The sequence below is a fragment of the Carettochelys insculpta genome, chromosome 16 (assembly GCF_033958435.1).
Source record: "Carettochelys insculpta isolate YL-2023 chromosome 16, ASM3395843v1, whole genome shotgun sequence".
NCBI classification, from domain to species: domain Eukaryota; kingdom Metazoa; phylum Chordata; order Testudines; family Carettochelyidae; genus Carettochelys; species Carettochelys insculpta.
The window spans coordinates 33222450-33242312 of record NC_134152.1 but is presented as its reverse complement, the minus strand read 5'-3'; the positions used below and the strand labels follow the sequence as shown (position 1 = coordinate 33242312).

General features: G+C 53.2%; 1 protein-coding gene across 1 annotated transcript; it reads left to right on the top strand.

Moving 5' to 3' along the window:
* Window positions 1–984: 984 nt before the first annotated feature.
* SHMT1 (serine hydroxymethyltransferase 1) lies at window positions 985–16152 on the top strand. Its single transcript, XM_075010267.1, has 12 exons — window positions 985–1042; window positions 3905–4040; window positions 5871–6016; window positions 6383–6498; window positions 6747–6907; window positions 8279–8360; window positions 9282–9494; window positions 10523–10639; window positions 12547–12669; window positions 13260–13376; window positions 14969–15079; window positions 15965–16152. Exons 2-12 carry the CDS (start codon window positions 3939–3941, stop codon window positions 16135–16137), a joined length of 1461 nt encoding a protein of 486 aa, XP_074866368.1. The 5' UTR covers window positions 985–1042; window positions 3905–3938; the 3' UTR covers window positions 16138–16152.
* The last annotated feature ends 3711 nt before the right edge of the window (window positions 16153–19863 follow it).

Here is a 19863-nt window from a genome sequence, read left to right as displayed (position 1 = left end):
AGCCCAATTCTTTCAGCCTTTCTTCATAAGTCATGTTCTCCAGACCTTTTATCATTCTAGTTGCTCTTCTCTGGACCTTCTCTAATTTCTCCACATCTTTCTTGAATTGGGGTGCCCAGAACTGGACACAATATTCCAGCTGAGGCCTAACCAGCGCAGAGTAGAGCGGTAGAATGATTTCTCATGTCTTGTTCACAACACACCTGCTAATGCCAAGCCCAGCTCACTGGCGCCCTAAGCAGGAACATCCGCCCCCGAACATTCTAATAATAGAGGCTCCCTTGAGCTGCACGTGGAGAGCTGCACTTGCTTCGCCTGCCTATGTCTACCGCCAGCTTCGGCTGCAGTGATTCCCCTCTCTCTGGATCGGCACAGGTGGTGGGGGGGCCTGTAACACACACTCATCAATGGGACACAGTTGCATTAAGGCAGGCACCCCCCGCCGCGGGGAGGGCGGTCGAAGAGAGATGCACTGTGAAGACCCCCGTAGTAAGGGTCTCTGGATGCAGGCCAGGTTCCCCGAGGGAGAGTCTCGCTTCCCCAACCCGCTCCCAGCAGCTAGTGCGGAGACGCGCCATGCGCACCCCCAGAGCCGGCGTTACACCACCCCACGCTGCCTGCTGGGGTGGATCTGCCCTCGGCCGTCTGCTAAGAGCTGGCAGGGCCCAGCAGCTTTCCCCGCTCCCCACCAGCTAGGCCGCGGGTTCCTCTCTTCTTCCTGCCTCGCCGCCCAACCCGCGCCGCAGGCAAGGGGCGCAGGCGGACCCCCGCCATCCGCCCACCCACGTGCGCGGGGGAAAGCACAGCCCGCGAGCCGGACGAGCTCGGCCTGGACCAATAGTGTGGGGAACGGGGCGGGACAGTTCGCATGCTAGCCTCCGATTGGTTGCGGAGATTTCATAGGGGCCGGTAGGCTGCTCGACGATTGGCTGAGAGCGAGCAGGGAGTGTCTGAACGTTCCAGCCTGGGCGCGCGGGGGCATGGTGCTGATCTAGAGGCGTCGGTTCGGAGCTGCTGCAGCCTTCGGTGCGGTGGGAGCCTGGTAAGTGCGGGGCCTTCGAGGACCCTCAGCCCCTTTCCAGCGTTGGGGCTCCAGGACTGGGCTGAAATCCTACGGCGTCCCTGGGCAAGGTGCAATGGGACCCCGGTAAATCCGTGCTGGGGGTTAGCATTGCTCCCTGCTGCATGTGGGGCTGGGGTAGTTGGTTCTCACCCCTTCTCCTGAACCGTATGAACTTTGTGACTTTGCAGGGCTGAGTTGGAGTTTAGTAGCAGCTGCTTTTTGAGCTGGGGGGGCTGGGGAAGCGTCAGGATGTTGAAGCCAGGATCTCAATATTTCTACTGGGGGGCTCTCTAGGATCACAGAGTGCCTGTCTGACTCTCTCCTGCCCGCAGCAAGCACCTCGCTGAACTGAAGCTGGACGTGTTCTGGGGCAAAATCACTGCTGAGATGGAAAGTGATTTTCTCCCTTTTTTGCAGCAGGACACAAAAAGGAGGAGTTGTTTTAAAGAACGGGGTTGCTCGGAAAGTGGGTTTCGAGTGCCGACTGCAGTTCCTTTGAAATTGTAGTGGCTGAAGATAGCTGATTTTTGCAATGGGAAATGTCGGCTTTTACTTTCTCGTGTTTAAAACAATCTTTTCTCTGAGGTCTACTGTAGATGCACAGAAAAATTATTTTACTGATTGTGACTGGAACTGGAGCTGTCTCCAGCCACCTGTAGAACGCAGACCATAGCTGAAGGGCAGCAGGTGAATGACATAGTGCTTTTTGCTCAAGTATTGTGTTTCTGCCAGACTGAGATCCAGGAGCTGATGACTAATGGTTCTGAGACAATTCTTGGATCAGTGACTGCAACATCTGTTTCTTGTACAGCAACGAATAACTTACAAACATTTGACATATAGCACTGTCCAGTGAGTGCAGCTCTGGACTGGGAGGGAGGGAGAGAGGGACCCTTTTCCATATACTGGATTCCATTTCTGCCCTTTCCTCCTTGCAACTTTTTGCAGTTTGCGTACCCCTGCCTTGCTTTCCCCATTGATAAAGTGGCCAGAACACCCACCATCTGTGCAGCGCTTTGGGATAGACCAGTGAGAAATGCTAGGTTGGAGCTTATTAATGAATGATGAGCTGGTCTGGCAGGAGTTGGGATATCAGCTGAGTTGGACCTTGTTTTTCAGCCTAAGCAACATTTCATTCCTTTTGACTCCATTTCGGCAATTCCGAATTTCTGAGGTGCAGAATTTACAGTGCTACAAAGAGAGAGCAGATTGATGGGGGATGAAGGTAAAATTAGAATTGCTGGGGGAGGAGTTCTTCTAGGAGCTCTTGCCCAGCCAGGACAGACAAACAGCTAAAGTCCACTTGGAAATCTATTTGGTACTAGTAAACAATGTGATTGCCTAATTAGCTGTACATGGCCTTTCACTGGCCTTGAGGAATTAATGTTTAAAAGGGCTTTTTGTTTTTGACTAAGATAGATGCTGTTCTGTTCCTTCATGACTGAGAGTTTATGCTTCTTAGCATATGATCTCCACAGACAGTGCAGTGATGGACTTTGATCACTGGATGTGTATCTTTTTGGGTAGCATTGGCCAGGCCTGATTGTCACACTTCCCGTAAATATGGAGCTTGGCATGGATCCAGCATGCTGTAACATGCCCTGGGCCTTCGACCTGCTCAGTGACCCTTACTCATATTGAGCAGTGCCTTGCTTATATGAGCAAGCCTGTGGTTTTAACCAGGACTTGGCTTGCATGCAAGGTGCCACTTGCAAGTAAGGCTGATGGAAATGTTTAGTAGACATTGTCCTGAATTTAATACATCTTGGATGTTTCAAGCACCATTCTTTTGAGTAGAGCAGTAATTTTTTTTAAAAGTCATACCTCTGTCCAAAAATGACTTTACCGTTTCCTGTTGCAAGTGGTAACTAACATTTCTAGAACTAAGAGTTTGGAGGAAAAATAATGTTTTTCTCACTGTGACTTTATCCACACACCAAGTGCTGGCAAACGCACTGTTTTGCTATGTCCTCTGTATAGTCTGGTCAACAGTTCCCCACTGTATGGCTGGATCTCTCACACAGCAATTCCTCTATGGCCCCTTTTTGTCTCGCGAGACAGGGGTTAGCAGTGGCAGTGAGGATCTATGGGACAACCTCTTACACACTGCAGTGCCTGGGCTAGTGTTTGGAGTAAGTGTGTTGCCCCAGTTGAATCCAAAGGAAAGACAGAAGTCAGTAAGTTTGGAATTGAGGTGACTGCAAGGAGATGGCGGAAAGCAGGTTTGACAAATCCTCCCTGCTACCCACCTTAGGCTCTCCACTCTGGGTTTTCTCTCTGGATTTACTCCCATAGTCTTTGGATTTCCCGAACCTACCCACAAGGCAGTGGGGAATTTTCTGACAGGTGTCTTCCCTGGGGCAACGTAAAGAATCACGCTCCCTTGGATGCTGGTGACCAAATCATGATTTGTATGCCATTTGGGTTAACCTAAGTAATCTGGGGACCCAAGCATGCCAGACACACAGCAACAAGTGAAAGAAAGACAGCTGAAATAACAATCTGATTGTAGAACCACAGCACTTGGCTGGGCAGGTGTAGCTGAGTATAGGCTCAGTTTTTAAATGATCTCTAAAAATTGTAGGGTTTTCATTATGAGCTTGGATTAAATCCTCCTGAAATCAGTTTTCTTCCATGGATTTGGATCAAAACCTGCATTCACGTATTTATTGGGGCTTATGCATTTTCAGTCAGCCCTTAGTTCACTGCAGGCTGTAGAGTGGAATGTCAGGTCACAGCCTGGGAAGGAATCTGTTTAAAACCAATACAGGAGAGTTCACCTCTGTTTGGTGGCTGTCTCTAACTGTGCTCTACAAACTGTCCCATGCTGTTCCTTTTCAGACCGGGTTATACCAAGCAAGCATCTGCCCCTGGCATGGCTCGCCTAACCACTGACAATGGAGAGCTCCCCAGTGCTGAACTGTGGGCATCCCACAACAAGATGGTCTGCGAGCCACTTGAAACCAGTGACCCAGAGGTGAGGGCTTTTCTCCAGGGGTTGCAGTGGGGAGAAGGTTGCAGTGGGGAGAGGGTTGTGTGTGTTTTGGCAGAGTGTCAACCCCAGATCTTCATTCGTCCTCCCAATTCTGGGACCCATCCAACCAAAAGGCCTTTGATCTTCCTGAGACAATGACTCAGGATGGTGTGTCAGTCCAAGTTGGGTCACCTGGTTTGTTACCTGCCTCCCCTCACCTCCTTTCTCCTTCCCTCTACTACATGCAGCAACCCCGAGGAGGTGGCAAAGGGGAACACTTGGTGTTCCCAGCCCCTGCTGCACTGAGGGCACAGGTACCTCCAAACCCAACACTCCCACACAGTGCTCTGTAGCTGTGCCTTATAATAGGTCTAGTCAGTGCCTCATCCCAGATTTTTCAGGCCAGAGGTCTCTTTCCAGTGTGGGGTCTGATAGTAGTAGTATGGAAATGAGCAACACTGCAGCCCTTGCTTCTAGTACAGAGCTCAGCAGCCCGAGGCGCCGAGCCATGTGCAGTTCTCTGCTTGGCCCTTGGGGGTCAAAAACGGAATTTACTTGCCTTGCTTCTTTGCTCTGTACAATAGCAGTCACTAGTCTGGCGATGGCAACTGCCTGGTTGATCCTGGAGCCGCTGCCAGTCAATCGTGATCTCTGGGCTGCTAAAAGTCCAGCAGCCCAACAGGACTCAGGCAGGCTTCCTGCCTGCCATGGCCCCATGCTGCTCCTGGAGGAGGCCAGCTGCTGGCCCATTTCTGCACCCCCGGTGGGGAAAGTGCTGTGTGTGCTATCCCCAGAACCATTCTCAAAGCTTCAAGGGGCCAGTTCCTGGCCAATGGGTGCTGTGGAGCCAGTGCTTGTGGTGCAGGCAGTGAGTGCATGGAGATCTGCTGTCTCGCTCCACCCAAGCGGTGTGCAGCCTCATGCCAGAAGCAGCTAGCTGCTTTCAGGAGCACCACGGGGCCACAGCGTGCAGCCAGCCTGCCTGAGCCCTGCTGCGCCACTGGCAAGCACCTTACTACCAGAGCCTGCACTTCACACCCCATCCCCCACTCCAACCCTCCCCCCCAGATCAGATCCCCCCCACCCCACCCACCCCTGCAGCCACCTCCCACAGCTCACCCTCCAATCTCCTGCTGCAGCCCAATGTCCCCTCCTGCGCCAGACTCCCAGAGGTCAGTCTATTCCCTCACCTGCTTTGTTTCAAGAAGCCACAATTGGTTTGCCATTGGCTGTGGAATTGTTGTAATTGCTGTCTTTCCTCATGCACGTACTCAGCTAGCGTGGGATATGGTCATAAACCACAAAAAAAAAAGCTCTTCTTTGAAAGGTTGCTGGCCCCCATCTAGCAGATTGGTACAGGCCAGTGAAACGAACAAGGGGAGAGAGAGTTCCAGGAGTTAAAACTGAGACCTGTTATGAGGTTTGGTTTCTTTCCTTCCCCTGCAGTAGGACCTGGCTCCAGTCAATTTCAAATGTTCCTCCAAAGGTTCGCTTTGGGGAAATGGCTTTTAGGATGCAGGCTAAGGATGCTCTGCTCTGGACAACCTTAGGCAACCAGGATTTAACTGCAGTCTCTGGCCCCTGGCCTCTCCTTACCCTTCTCTGTCATACACACACCTCATTTGTCAGTATCCTTCTGGTAGAACCCAGAACTGGGCCCATTGTCCGGGGGGCAGAGCCAGAAAGAAAAAGGCTCTTGCCTCCTTTGTCCGCAGCAGGACGTCTCTGTATCTGTCCATTCCACTGGCCGTCCCTCTTTTGCCTTAGAGAGAGCAGCTCCCAGCAGCCGGTGCTCTCTGTGGAACTGATGGGGATGGGGCTTCTCTCTCAAAGGTGTATGACCTCATCAAGAGGGAGAAGCGGCGGCAGAGGCTTGGCTTGGAGCTGATTGCATCGGAGAACTTTGCCAGTCGAGCAGTTCTGGAGGCCCTAGGCACCTGCATGAACAATAAATACTCGGAAGGGTACCCGGGACAGAGGTATGGGACGTGGGGGTTCACATCCAAGGGAGCTGAGATCACTGTCCATGAGGGAGCGATAGCTGCTCCATTCCAGGCCCAGGCAGCCACTGGCTGTAAATCGGCCCTTTCCCCAAGCCTAGACAGACGCTTCCCTCTTTGCTCCTTTTGCTCCTCTAATTCGAGTCCATCATGGGCCTCACGCTGCAGCTGCCCCATGTTACTGCGGGACCTGTAACTTCCGGGCCTGTGGAGCATCTGGCCAGATCCTGCACCTGCCCCGGGGAGGGAAGAGGTGTTGGGGTAGCTCTGACTCTGCCACTGGGGAGAGACATGTGAGATGGTGCTGATCTTGTGAAACACCTGCTCTTCTCATCTGTGTCACAGGTACTATGGTGGGACCGAGGTGGTGGATGAGCTGGAGATCCTCTGCCAGAAGAGAGCTCTGGAGGTCTATGGGCTGGACCCCCAGAAATGGGGGGTCAACGTCCAGCCGTACTCAGGTAATACTGTCCAGCTCCTCCCTCAAGGTAGAGGAACGGGGATGGCCTTGACAATTGCTGTGATCCCACTGGAATCCCATCTTCCTCAACTCAGTCCCACCTTCATGGGCTGAGTAACAAGCAGGGAGGTGGGGTGCTCCACGGAGGGGACCCCTTCCTAAGGTCACAGCCCATATACCCTCCGCCCCGGCCCCAGAGAGGAGCAGTACAGAGGACCTGGTGTGCTCAGGAGCTGCCTTTCCTCGTAGGCTCCCCCGCCAACTTTGCGGTATACACGGCCCTCGTGGAGCCCCATGGCAGGATCATGGGTCTGGACTTGCCTGATGGGGGCCACCTGACGCACGGCTTCATGACGGAGAAGAAGAAAATCTCAGCTACCTCAATCTTCTTTGAATCCATGCCCTACAAGGTACGGGGACCCCACCCAGCTTCAGGTATCCTGTCCGACTGCGGGGAGATCAGGGGAGGCCGGTGATAGTCCTCCCTCCTCCATGCAAGCTCCTTACGCTGACCCCGTGCCCTGGCCTTGGGCACTGGGACTTCTGAGTGTGTCCTGTATGAGCACAGAGAGGGTGTGCTAACTTGGTGGATACCAAAGGGTGAAATAGTCTTCCTGCTGCAGCTGACAGTGCTGGACACTGATGGGCCCCACCACAAACGCGCCAGGCCTGATCCAATGCCCACTGAAGGCAGGGGATGAGGGGTGTGCTTTCTATTGGCTTCAACAGTCATAGGCTCAGGGCCTTCCCCCTCTAGTTGTCTCTCCAGAGCCGTGATGGCAAACCCAGCATGTGCAGGCTCTGTACAACTCCCGCTCTCAGGTCCGAGGAAGGAGTCAGGCAGTGGACTCTGGTGCCATTGTCCCAAAGGGGGACTGGAAAAAACCCTGGGCCAGGCTTGGATGGGTAGGGCAAGCCAGTGTCCCAGTAGCATTTTCAGCAGGTTGGACCTGCGCTAGCCACAAGTGCTGGGTAAGTTCACAGTGTAAGTAACACCAGGGGGCAGGAGGGTGTAGTAGGCATTAGCCAGGACTGTGCTGTGTTCACGTTCCGGTTCTAGTCCCCAGAGACGGGTGAGCTGAGCGTCTGCCCACAGCTCGAGAGTGTTTGTTGCCAGCCCTGCCAGTGATTCCAGCGATGACCCTGGGTCAGTTACTCGTGCCTCACTTTCCCCACTTCTCAACCGAGAACCGTAATATTTACGTCTTTCACAGTGTGGTTCCCCGGCAATGTTGAGTCGCTCCATAAAGGCTGCATCTTATTCAAACAGGCCAGTTGTGTTACTAGGGTGATTTCTGGGCTGTTCTGCTGAGGTGGAACACTCCTTTTGCTACTGTTCAGTGTGATGCTAGGCCAGCTCTGACTGACCTTAGGAGCTGTGTGCTAAGAGAACAGCTGGGGCCCCGTTGCTCCCTCCAGCACTTGGCACTGATGTGCCCTGCGAAGTCCAGCAGCTGACTTGACCTGTGGTTCTTTAATGGAAGATGTCCCAGAGATCAGCAGACCATAGCTGTGCAGAAAGCCACATGGGAAAGTCTTGCCAGTGGACCCAGAGATGTGGCAACACACACTGTCTGCTGTGCAGACTCGTGAGGGACCGGCCTTCGTTAACCCTTTAACTCCTTTAGAGCTGCACTGCCAGGGCACCGGGGGAGAGCTCTGGAGGGCAGCGTTGCTAGCTGACTGGCCCTGCCCCACATCGAGACAATGCTGTCTCTTCTCTGGGGCTGGTGGTGCTCAGCACTTACTCTTCGTGTCTCTCCTTGCTGCCCCCTTACCAGGTCAATCCCAACACTGGTTATATCGACTACGACCGGCTGGAGGAGAACGCCCGCCTCTTCCACCCAAAGCTGATCATAGCAGGTAAGCGGCTGAAAAGGAAAAGATGCTCAGGGCAGCCAATAGTACTGGCTCGGTTCCTCCAGGTGATTGGAAGATCCCAGCTGTGGAGCTTAGTCACTGGGTGGACGCATGGGAGCCGTGTGGAGAATCTCGGCAAAGGCAGCATCCTGACGTGGGTCCTCTGTGCTGACCCAGCGGCGACTTGGGAGGGGGCACTGTGCTCAGGAAGGGGGCTAGGACTCGGGAGTCCTGTGTTCTGCTGCCAGTTCACTGCATGGCTGCCGGCAAGTCACACACCCCTCTCCTCCCATTGTCAGGCTGTGTGTGCCAGTTTGGCTCCATGAGCCAAAGGACCCCCAGCCCCTGCGTGGGAGGGAGACGGGTGCCGTTCAGCTGCTGCTATTTCAATGGCTTGGGCCAGGTGTGTGTCTCCTTGCTGGGCAGTGGGGCTCTTCCTGTCACTTGTCTCATCTTGGCCCCAGTGTTCCCTGTAGGCCGAGAGTTTGGGGGGCTGCCCAGGAGAGATCCAGGTGATTAGCAGAGTGCCCACAGCCAACCACAGCGGGCAGCACCTGTTTCTGTGGGTGGTGCACATAAAATTTATTCCACCCCTGGATGGGAAAAATTAGCAGGAACCCTGCACTGGGCACCTCCCCTAGTCCAGCTCCTGGGCTTTGAAATATTTCCTCCTTTTGCTGGGCGAGCTCTGTAGAGCAGAGCCTCACGCATCAGAGCATCATCCAGGAGGTGCTTTAACCTGGCTTCCTCGGATAGCAGAGCAGCAATGCCGTGGCAGCACAACCTGCAGCGGGGACTAGTTACCCAGGCTTTGGGCAGGTTGTACAGCCCACGCGGCCGTGGCTACCCTGCTGTTGATGCACAAGCTTGCCCATGCATCACAGCCTAGACCCGCCCTGAGGCTGGTGCTTTCTCCTGGCCTAGGCGTCAGCTGCTACTCGCGTAACCTGGACTACGCCCGCATGCGGAAGATTGCGGATGAGAATGGGGCTTATCTGCTGGCCGACATGGCTCACATCAGCGGCTTGGTGGCAGCCAGCGTGGTGCCCTCGCCCTTTGAGCACTGCGACGTGGTGTCAACCACGACCCACAAGACGCTGAGGGGCTGCAGGGCCGGCATGATCTTCTACCGCAAAGGTTTGGACCTGGCCGAGAATAGAGAGTGAAATGCCCCCAGCTGGGCCACGGGGACCCGAACTGCCAGTGGAGGAATGGGAGCCCAGGCTGGTCCGGCCTCCCGCTGGCTGGTGGAAAGCAAAACTTGCAGCTTTCAGAGAAGGGGACAAAAGGCTCGTCCTTACCCCTGGAGTATTACAGCCCCAAGCTAGCAGGACAGGCTGGATGAGTAATGTGGTTGGCAGGTGCTCAAGGATGCACTAGGAGATTCAGGGCATGGTGTGAGCAATTGGGTAGAGAACACTCGTCCCCAGGAGCTTGCTTGGAACCAGTTCCCAGGCGTGCTGGTACGGGTGCTGTTCTGCTGGGTCAGCCCCGTGATCAATAAGAATTAACTGAGGTCCAGAGTGTATGTGGTTCTGGATGGAGCAGGACAGGTTAATCGTTCCCCTCTTGCAAAGCTTCTCCGTCTGGGCTCTGCCCTCTCTTCCCTCCCCGGCTCTGGCTTTGCCATTCCCTTGGGGTCCTCTCCATGCTGCCACCAGCCTGGCACTGCCTTCCTCATCCAGTTCAGGTCCCTGGCTGGGCCTAGCTCAGGGGCAGCAGGGAGGGAATTGGGTCTGTGGATTTTAAGCCTCCGCTGCCTGACCTAAAAGATCTTCCTTCCTCCAGCAAGGCTATGGCAGGGTCACCAGCCTCTGGCTGCAGCTCTGTCCCCGCTTAAAGGGGACAGAGCGCCACTGAGGGGGTGGCATACTCACCCTTCCTGGTACAAATCCTGCCTTAGCTCTCTCCTGCTAAGCCCCCCCACCCCACACACACCTAGCGCAGAGCTGGTGCCTGCCTGTCCCAGTACGCTTTATGTTGCATAGGCCAAAGAGGGCTCTGCCCAGCGCCAGGCACCCTGCTCGCGTGTAGTGCGGTGATGGCCTGATTCCAGCCGCCCCAGGGGTAGAGAGAGTGCGATCTTCCCCCCACCTACAGTGCATGGGAGGGGAACGCTGATGCTCTGCACCCATAGAGTGTCACCATCCCGTTCCTCCTGCTAGGAGCGCGTAGCGTGGATCCCAAGACTGGCAAGGAGATTCCATACAACCTGGAAAGCCCCATCAACCAAGCTGTCTTCCCAGGCCTTCAGGGTGGGCCTCACAACCATGCCATCGCAGGTAAGGGCTGCTCCCAGGGCGAACGTGAGTGCTGTACCTCCACCCTGGGCAGGGCGGGAGGCAGGAGAAAATGCGTATCGCTTACTGCAGCTGATGACTGAAGGGATGCTTGGATCCACCCGGGAGTCCCAGCCAGGCCTCCTAAGCTGGAGACAGGGCCCAGGGCAGGGTCTCGTGGCTGAGAGGCGTTAAGGATGAGTTTGCAGCCATTCCGCACCAGACAAGACAAGTTAAGCGTCCATAATGCCCTCCACTGGATACTCTTCTGGCCCCTAGAAGTTCCTCCTACCTTGTACCATCCGGGATCTAGAAACCAGGGCTCTGAGCTGGGCATGGGGCTGTGATGGTCCAGGGCTAGTGATCCAGGACTGACCTTGCCTTCCAAGGCAGGCTCCAGCATGAGTGGGAGCCAGGAGCCCTGGCTTCCTGGTCAGGTCCCTCTCTGCCTCTTCTCCCCAGCTATACAAGGGCCCTGCAGCTCAGAGTGCGAGAGAGTTCAGTCAGTTTGTGGTGAGACCTTGGCTAGCCAGCCCTGGAAGAAGAGCAGAGCATCAGCCCTTGTCCTCAGCTGAGCCCCGGTGGTTGATTAGCGAGAAAAACTTCTTTCTGTGGACTTCCCTGGTCTTCTCCTCCTCCATAGAATAGATAAGTGATTTTCCTGCCATTGCCAGGCCAGGCCAAAGGGAGGGCCAAGGACCAGTGAAAGCTACAGCTGCTCTCTAACCAGCTGGCCATTGTGCTGAAGGACTCTAAAACCCCCCTGTGGAAATGTGACCCTGCAGGGGGCCAGTGACTCCAGCCCCCGAACCACCAGGTGCCCTGTAGTGAGATTTTGGCAGCTGTGTAACAGTTAGATTCTGCTGGAGGGGGGAGGTCACAAGCCCCTTGTGCATCTCATTAGAGCACTTGGTTGCTGTTGGACACTGTATGAAACAAGCAGGAGGGTTTATTGCACACAGCACTGGTGGAGTGCCACTTGGCCCATCAGGACTCAGTGGAGCACTGCCAGACAATAGGTTACAATTGATTATATAGATTATTGGCAGGGGGCAAGGGGGACTATGACATGGGTGTTACCCAAGCCTGGATAGGTCTTAGCAGCAAGACGAAATGAGCACAGTAAGCCAATAATCTAAAAAGGTTACAGAGTGTCCCCGCCCCTAGCTTCTAGAACACTTTATCTCTAGTACAGGTGGTTTTCCTAACAAGTTACTTAAACAAGCAGACATGCACTAACAGCTGTGTGTCTAATTGGATGGATGATGTGTCTACAAGAGCAACAATGGCGCCTTTACATGGGCACATTCGGGGTGCTTATCTAGAAGACTAAAGCAAAAGAGACGTTAACAGCATAGAGCAATCACACATTTGTTTTGAGTACCAGTCTGGGATGGCGGAGGAGAAACCACCATAAATAGGTTCTCATATGCAGGGCCTCTCTGTGGAATGGGGTTACTGAGGTGACTGTCCCTCCCTTCAGACTCCAAGGCCCTGCCCGAGCTGGGATGACCTTCCCTGGGTCTTGTGAGTGAGATGAGGGAGGGAGCCCAGTGAGGTCTCTCTCCACCCACGCTAACTGGGTTTCTGAACTATAGGATTATAAGCCTACTCCAGACTTTAGGGACCAAACAGGCGTCTTTAGCACAAACCACAACCTGCCTCAGAAGTTTCCATCCTACAGTAGGACACAGGTAGTGCGAACGGGACCTGTGGTGCACAGACAGCCAACAGGCGCTGCACGTAACGAAGAGCTGCTCTCGGACAACGTCCTTAAGGCGCACAGCTGTGATTCTCAGCCTGGTTTGGGAAGGGTTGCTCCTCAGCTGGCCAGGCCAGAGTCCCATTGCCCATGCTCCAGGCAGTGCACCAAGCAGCCTGGCTTCCCTCACGCTTTGCCTTTCTGCCAGGAATCGCGGTCACTTTGAAGCAAGCCATGACCCCGGAATTCAGAGCCTATCAGCAGCAGGTCGTGGCCAACTGCAAGGCCCTGTCTGCAGCCATGATTGACCTGGGCTACCACGTTGTCACTGGTAAGGACGACCACCAGGTGTTCACTGCAACACCTGAGGTGGACGAGGCCGGTTCTGTTGCCTAGGGCCTGATTCCAGCCCCACTGAAGGCCAGAGCCTCCCACCGCCTTGGCTCTGGCTGGGTTGCCATGGTTGCAGAAAGGCTTACAAATTATCATACAGCTTTTTAGGAGGCAGGTGCAGGGAGCTATTTAAAGAGCATCCCTCCCTCCCCTTGTGTGGGGAGAGTGATGGCCATGCCTGGGGCACAGATATGATACAGAGGCTTAATGCTGGGGTGACCCTAGCCACAGACACAGCAGCTGGCCTCAAGCAAAGAAAAGGGGCGGTTTAGCTAGTGCTGCCAGAGAGCTCTTGTTCTCCTGGTCCTGCCTTTGCTGGTGCACCTCCCCGGCTGCTCTGCTGCACTGGGGGCCAGACTCCTGCTCCCTGCAGTCAGGGGGAGTGTTATGCTTAGAACCACACTGGTCATTCTGCCCCTGCCTTCAATGGAAGCAGCACTGAGCCCCTGTTTAACATCTACTACCCCAGCGACTGGACTGCTGCCCCCCTGGCCTGACTCCATTTTCCCCCTTGTATGTGTCTCCCAGGTGGCTCTGACAACCACTTGATCCTCGTGGACCTGCGCAGCAGAGGGACGGACGGTGGCAGAGCCGAACGGGTGCTGGAAGTCTGTTCCATTGCCTGCAACAAGAACACCTGTCCTGGTGAGGGGGCTGCTCTCTGGGAGTTCACCATTTCAGGCAGCTGGCAGCCTGCTGCCTGGCTGTCCCCCAGGAGCTGGGGCTGCTCAGGAACCCTGGGGAAATGGGGCCGCTTCACTGGGTGCCAAAATACAGACTGTAGGAGCCTTATCTGTAGGTTGTAGATCTAAGGGCCGTGGCCAGGAGCATTCCCAGCTGTGCTAAGCCTCCTAGTGGCCGTACTTAGAGCTGCTTCAGTCAGAGCAAGACTTTGGTCAGGGCAGAGGTAGCAGAGAAAACCTGGGGCCAGAGCGCCAGCCAGGGCAGCACCTGGGAATCATAGAGCACTAGAACTGGAAGGGACCTCGGGAGGTCAGGGAGTCCAGTTCTCTGCACTCTTGGCAGGACCGAGCACCATCTAGACCATCCCCGATAGGCATCTAACGAACCTGCTCGTAAACATCTCCAGGGCTGGAGATTTCACGACCTCCCTAGCTTTGTTTGTTCAGCATCTGCCTTTCCCCGTTAACCCCTCACTTCCCTGGGGCCTCAGCGTTCTGCCGCATGAGCTTGTTCTGCAGTCAGCACGTCAGGCAGGTTTACTCGGAGGTATTCCTGGCTGAGTCCTGGGGCTGTGCTCTGAGCAGCGCCCCCCCCCCGCATCACAGTTCCAAATGCAGGGCCACTTCGGGGAGCTGGACTCCACTCTGGTCTTCTCAGCCCTGTGAACTTGGAAACCCCCAGCCCCAAGGTCCGCACCCAGCAGGGGAAATTCAGGCTGCACTCTGCTAAGCTCTTTGGTGCACGTGCCTTTGCAGGGGCAGGGGGAAGCAATAAAAGTAGCACAAGCCTGGCTCCTCTGCAGACAAATACTCCCCTTACTTTGCCTATATTCCTTACCTTCAGTTTCCCCTGTCCTCCACTGCACTGTGCTGAACTCCGCCCCAGAAGTGGCTGCATTTTCAGGCTGTACACCTCGCTTTCAGCTGAAAGGATGTATGTCACCATGTACCATTTAATTAGGTGCTCCTGCCCTCTCCATGTCTGATCAGTGCTCCAACCCAGTGGGTGCAGGAGCTGCCAGCTTCTCAGGTCGGAAGCAGGACCAAGCTTCTGAGTCCCTGCCTCTGACTGCAAGTTCCAGAGTGCAGCAAGGAGATGCATCTCACGGCCTCGCCAGCTGGAAATGTTTCCTGTTGGGAGCAGAGGGCAGGGACTGGAGGATGTAGAGTGCTGGCTGCTCTTCCTTCCCTTCTAAGCTCTGATGTATGCGAGGGCTGAAGGGGAACCGACACTTCTTCCCAGCAAGTTAAGCGTAACTCCTTCCTGTTGCTTCTGGGCGATCAGCAGGTTGCTGCTACACAACAGCCAAGCTGTAGGGCTGTTAACGGAGAGGCCAGGAGCCTTCCTCCTTTGCCAGGTGGTCTCCTTTTGAGAGCTGGGCAGAGAGGGATCCCAAGCTGACCCAGAGGGAGCTCTAAGATGAAGGATCCCGCTCTCCTGTCTTCCCTCTGAAATAAGTCCAGCCAAGCCCACGGGCCCTGGGGCAGCGCGTGCTCCTTCCACGGGCGGTCGTAGGAGCGTGGCTGTGCTGAACGTGAGCTCTTTCGACACAGGTGACAAGAGTGCCCTGCGCCCCAGTGGCCTGAGGCTCGGGACCCCGGCTTTGACCTCCAGGGGATTCCGGGAACAGGACTTCCAAAAAGTAGCTCAGTTCATCCACAAAGGTAAGGCTGAGCAGCCACGCCTGGCCGAGAAGTGAGGAGCTGTGGCTCCAGCAGGCTACAAAGCAAAGGGCTCTGCTGCAAAGGCCTAATCCAACTCCTGCTACTGCTCTACTGCTTCTAGCGGAAGCAGGACCAAGCCCAGAGTGCAAAGCCCAGGACAACTCAGCCCCACTCCCATTTCGCCCCTTCCCATGTGACACAGCCAGGGGGAAGGCTATGGGGCCTGTAGCAGCTGATATGATGCATCAGACCTGCTCCCTGTGGGTCACTCTGTGGTGGAGAGAGCTGACAGCAGCAGCCCACCCGCTAGAGCAGCAATGGGCAACCATGAACAGCAAATGGACCACAGCAGCCCCCTGGGGTTCCACCTGTCTGCCCCCCAGTCCCCCACATGCCTCTCACACTCTGGGGAACCGTAATCCTGCACTCACCTGTTCCTCTCTGCTCCTCCCCAGCCCCAGAGCTGGGCCAGCTGATTGGTGGCATTTCAACCCTGGAAGGAAGGGGGAGGACCTGGGGCAGTGAAAAATCAGGTGATTCAGGGCTCCCCTGAAAGTGCTAGGGGTGGTGCCCCCATGCATGAGAGGCATTGGAGAGGGGGCAATGGAGGCTCTGCAGATGGTTCCCCAGTGGGTTGCAGGCAGCCTGAGGGCCACAGGTTGCTCAGCACTGTAGAATAAGCCCACCTGGGCAGTGCATGGCAGCATTTTACGGCAGCGAGGTTTGCACCATCCATCAGCCTGGCTCTTCCCCTGCTGCTGAGGCAGGATTCGTTGTTGAACTCACAAGCTGTGCAGCTGGCGGGTTTGCACTCAGTGGGCTCAAGGGAGGGAACATCAGTCACTCCAAGCCACCCTCTGATAGCATCCATCTCGCCCCCCCCAGGAATAGAGGTGACGCTGAAGATTCAAAACGACATGAGCCCCAAAGCCACGCTGAAGGAGTTCAAGGAGAAGCTGGTGAGCGATGAGAAGTACCAGGAGGCTCTCAAGTCTCTCAAAGAGGAGGTGGAGGCCTTTGCAGCAGCCTTCCCGCTCCCTGGCCTGCCTGTCCTGTGAAAGGAGGCAGCAGCTGCACCCAATTCCAGAGCTAGCCGAGCGCTGCCGAAGTACACAGGGATTGAGGTGCACCCACATGCCCCAGGAGAGCAGCTGTTGCCATCTGACCAAAGGGAACGGAGAGAAACAAGTCATCCCCTCGCCCATTTCTGTGAATATCCTTTCTTCTCTTCACGACTTCTTCCCACAAAGCAGATGGCTTTTAACGTTACCTTTTACCTACCCTCCCCCGAGGCTGTCCCAGCAGGGTGCTGCTCCACACTGGTGGGCACAAGCAGGGGGTAGCAATCCTCCCTTCAGGAAACGGTTTCTTTTCCAGTAACTACGAACAGTGCAGCACTTATCTCTTTTTAAAGGATTGAAATTGGTGCCTGGTTTTTAACACAGCAACTGTATTTTTAATGGGGACAAAAAGGGTAACTCTAAAGTCCACATAGACAAACCTCAAAGGTTCCCACACACCCCCACCTCCCACTGCAGTGAAGCGGGGACTGCAGCTGGGACTCCGTTCCCAAATGACTGATGAATAGCGTGCACGAACTGGCTTTGTTTGAAGCCAGGGATGTATGCATATTTTAAAGAGACTGTTAGCAACGTAAGCACAAGTTACCTTCAGACTTCCCCTGTGAGCCACTTAACATGCAGTCACATTTCCTGGTTGCCGTAGGAAAGCACCAGACATTACTACCTTGCTGGTTTCCCGAATAGCTCCTGCAGCCTTCCACAATCCCTCTTCGGGTGAAAGGGAAACTCTAAGCAGGTTTTCCTTGTGTAATCATGACTGGCAAACATGCTAGTCCAGGTGCAATTTCTCAAGGCCGAGCTCCTGAAAAAATCATTTCTGGTGCTTTTACAACTCCGAAGCACACCCGCACATTGCCCGTTAATGTTTCAAATGATGTGTGTATTTCACGCCAGCACATTGACTGTTTTTTAAATGTCTGAGCCCAAAGCTTAGTTAGGACCATTTTTTAATAAGCACAGTCAAATTAGAATTTAACCACTATCTATGACAAGAATAAGCTTTAAAAAATACAACCAACTTCTTCTGTATTTCAAAAATATCTGAACCCAAATAAATAATTTTTTTAAAAGTACATTTCTCCAACTGTTCATTTGGTGTTAACATCTGTTAAGCTCTTGTGCAGCAACACCTAAATCACTACACATGACAACATGCTGCTTGGGTTTCTTCCAGGTGACACTCGGTCTAACTACTGATGCAGGTGCTCTGTACACAGGTACAGACAAGGAACTTGACATGCAGTAAGGAGATACAGTGCTTCAAAATAAGAGAATTCATCAGAGTCTACTCATGACCCTCACCGGCAGTTCTTAGACTCGCCCAACTGAACTACTGAGCTACCCCTCCCCATCTAGTTGTTGGACCACATACCCTGTGCTTCTGCCTTGAAGTTACAACGCATCTCTCAGCAACCAACCCGCAATAGGTTTCTATCTCCAGCTATGAAAGCAGGTTGTAGGCTCTCACTTTAAAATGTCTTGGTGCTCCAGTCTCTCGGCTGGCTGTTCTATAGCATCTAAGCATAAAAACAGCAGTTCTATTGCTGTGGCCAACCCACCTCCCTGAGGCGGTAGCCAGGTCAACAGAAGACTTCTTCCATTGACCAAGTGATTTTTCACACCCCTGAGATGTAGCAATGCTGTCGTAAGCCCTCAGATAGCACTACTCACTTGGGGTTCAGTGGACAACAGGAGCTCTGTATTTCAGGACCAACCTCCTTGGCAGCTCACTGAACCTCCAGTTGCAATGCCGGTTCTAGCTTTTCATGGGGACAGTTGGTTTTTGTGACTCCTGTAACCCAAAAGTAGCCTCACCAACCCATTTGGGCCCAGCCCTCCTGGGTGCTGAGTCTGAAAGCCAGCCAGGCACTCAGTATCTTGCATAACCAGGCTAACCACCCTGGTATTCTGGTGCCTAATGAAAACCAAGAACGAATGCGTTGAGGAACCCTCAGCCCTACAAGGTTTCAAACCTTAACCGTGTATCTAACCCCTTAAATTTTTTGTCATCTATTGCTATAGCACGGGCAGTACTTCCCTATTATAGTTAAAAGGCAAAACAGCTTTTGAGCTGCTTAGAAATTATCACTGCTGGCTTAAGGTGAATCTGAGTACTATCCTCTGAGAAACAGAACTTCAACCCCTTCCCCATATGGCTGACATCCTAATTGATTTATGTGAAAGCATGAAACTAGCTTGGTAAGAGTGCATGCCAACAATACATCACACAGAAAGCTCTAGAGGACAGAAATGGCAACCTGCTGTCCCGGCTAGCCAGCAGAAGGCCACAGGAAACCTTTGATGAATTCTCATGTGAGGCTTACAAACCATATCTTCCTGACACAGACAGCACAGAAAGGGGAAGCGGGAACCACAGCCAGCCATGCAACTTGTCACGGGGTGCTTGCCGGGGGCACTTACAGAAGCACAATATGACACTGGGTCTTCAGGCTTTCAGACAGAGAGACTGTTTAGTAACATGCAGCAGCAACTATTATCCCTGTTGGTTCTGGTACCACACAAGGTTTAAAAATGTGGCTGAAACACAACTTCCACTGGTGTTTCACCTTGGGCTTTACAAAGACAATTCCAGTATAAATCAGTTATTAACATGCATGTCAGTATCAGCAAGCGAGACCATTAGTATTAAGTTCCCAATGGTTCCTAATAGCAGAAGGTACTAAGGCAATGTGGTTAAGGATTAGGTAAAATCTTAAAGTGCATACACAGGGATTGTTACAATATGGAAAGGTTATCGACTCAACACTTCCGATCAAGTGAGGCAACTTTTAAGAGTTGCATCACCCTTCCCAACACTATCTGCCAGTTCAAGTTTGCATAGGTTTCCCCCCTCTTACTTTGGATAAAAGAAAAAGGGGGAAGAATCATACAGAGGATTATCATCAATTTAGGTTTAAGACCTACTCCAGTTGTACCTAGCTACATCAGTCGAACAATCTATGCTACAAGGCAAGTAAAGCCTCTCTTTCCCGCAGTATGTTTATATGCACTACTTGCTCAACAGTAAAGCAAATAAAAGTTGCATGTAACATCAGAGGTCATCAAAAGGGGCAGGGCAGGTGGTCCAGGAACACCCTCAAAGTGGGGGAAGATTGTGAAATTGAGGCCTGCGCTGGGTAGGTAGATCAAGAAAATGAGACTGATGGAAGCTCAACTGTTGGCTGCTAATCCCGCCTTGCAGAACATTAAAAGCCCATGCAGCTCTGCACAAAGAAAAAAAACAAGAATCTTCATTTACTGAATTAGGAGTCTGATTAATCATAGTACAAATGAATGCTGCTGTAAGTAGAAAGTCTCATAATACTTTATCCTCCAACATTCACCCATCCTGCTTCATTGTTCTGTCAGCTAGAGAGAAACAAAAAGTCTCCAAGGACTTGAGTAAGTTTTACCCACCTGACTCCCAATTAACCACAGATTATTGTTCAATACAAAGAGGAGGTCTTGACATTAATATATTTCCAGTCCATCAATTAATAGGTGGAGAGGTTAAGACTCAGTCATATTACCTGTATTGTTCACTTACTAATAAGATCCCAGCTGTTCTTTTTCTACTTGGAACCTTGTCTAGGCTTAAGATTATTGGGACATATCCTTAACGTAACAAGCAGTGGCTTTGCTTACATTGTTTTTGCAGACGCCTAAGAATAGATTTCACTAGCAGACCCACTTCCATGCAGC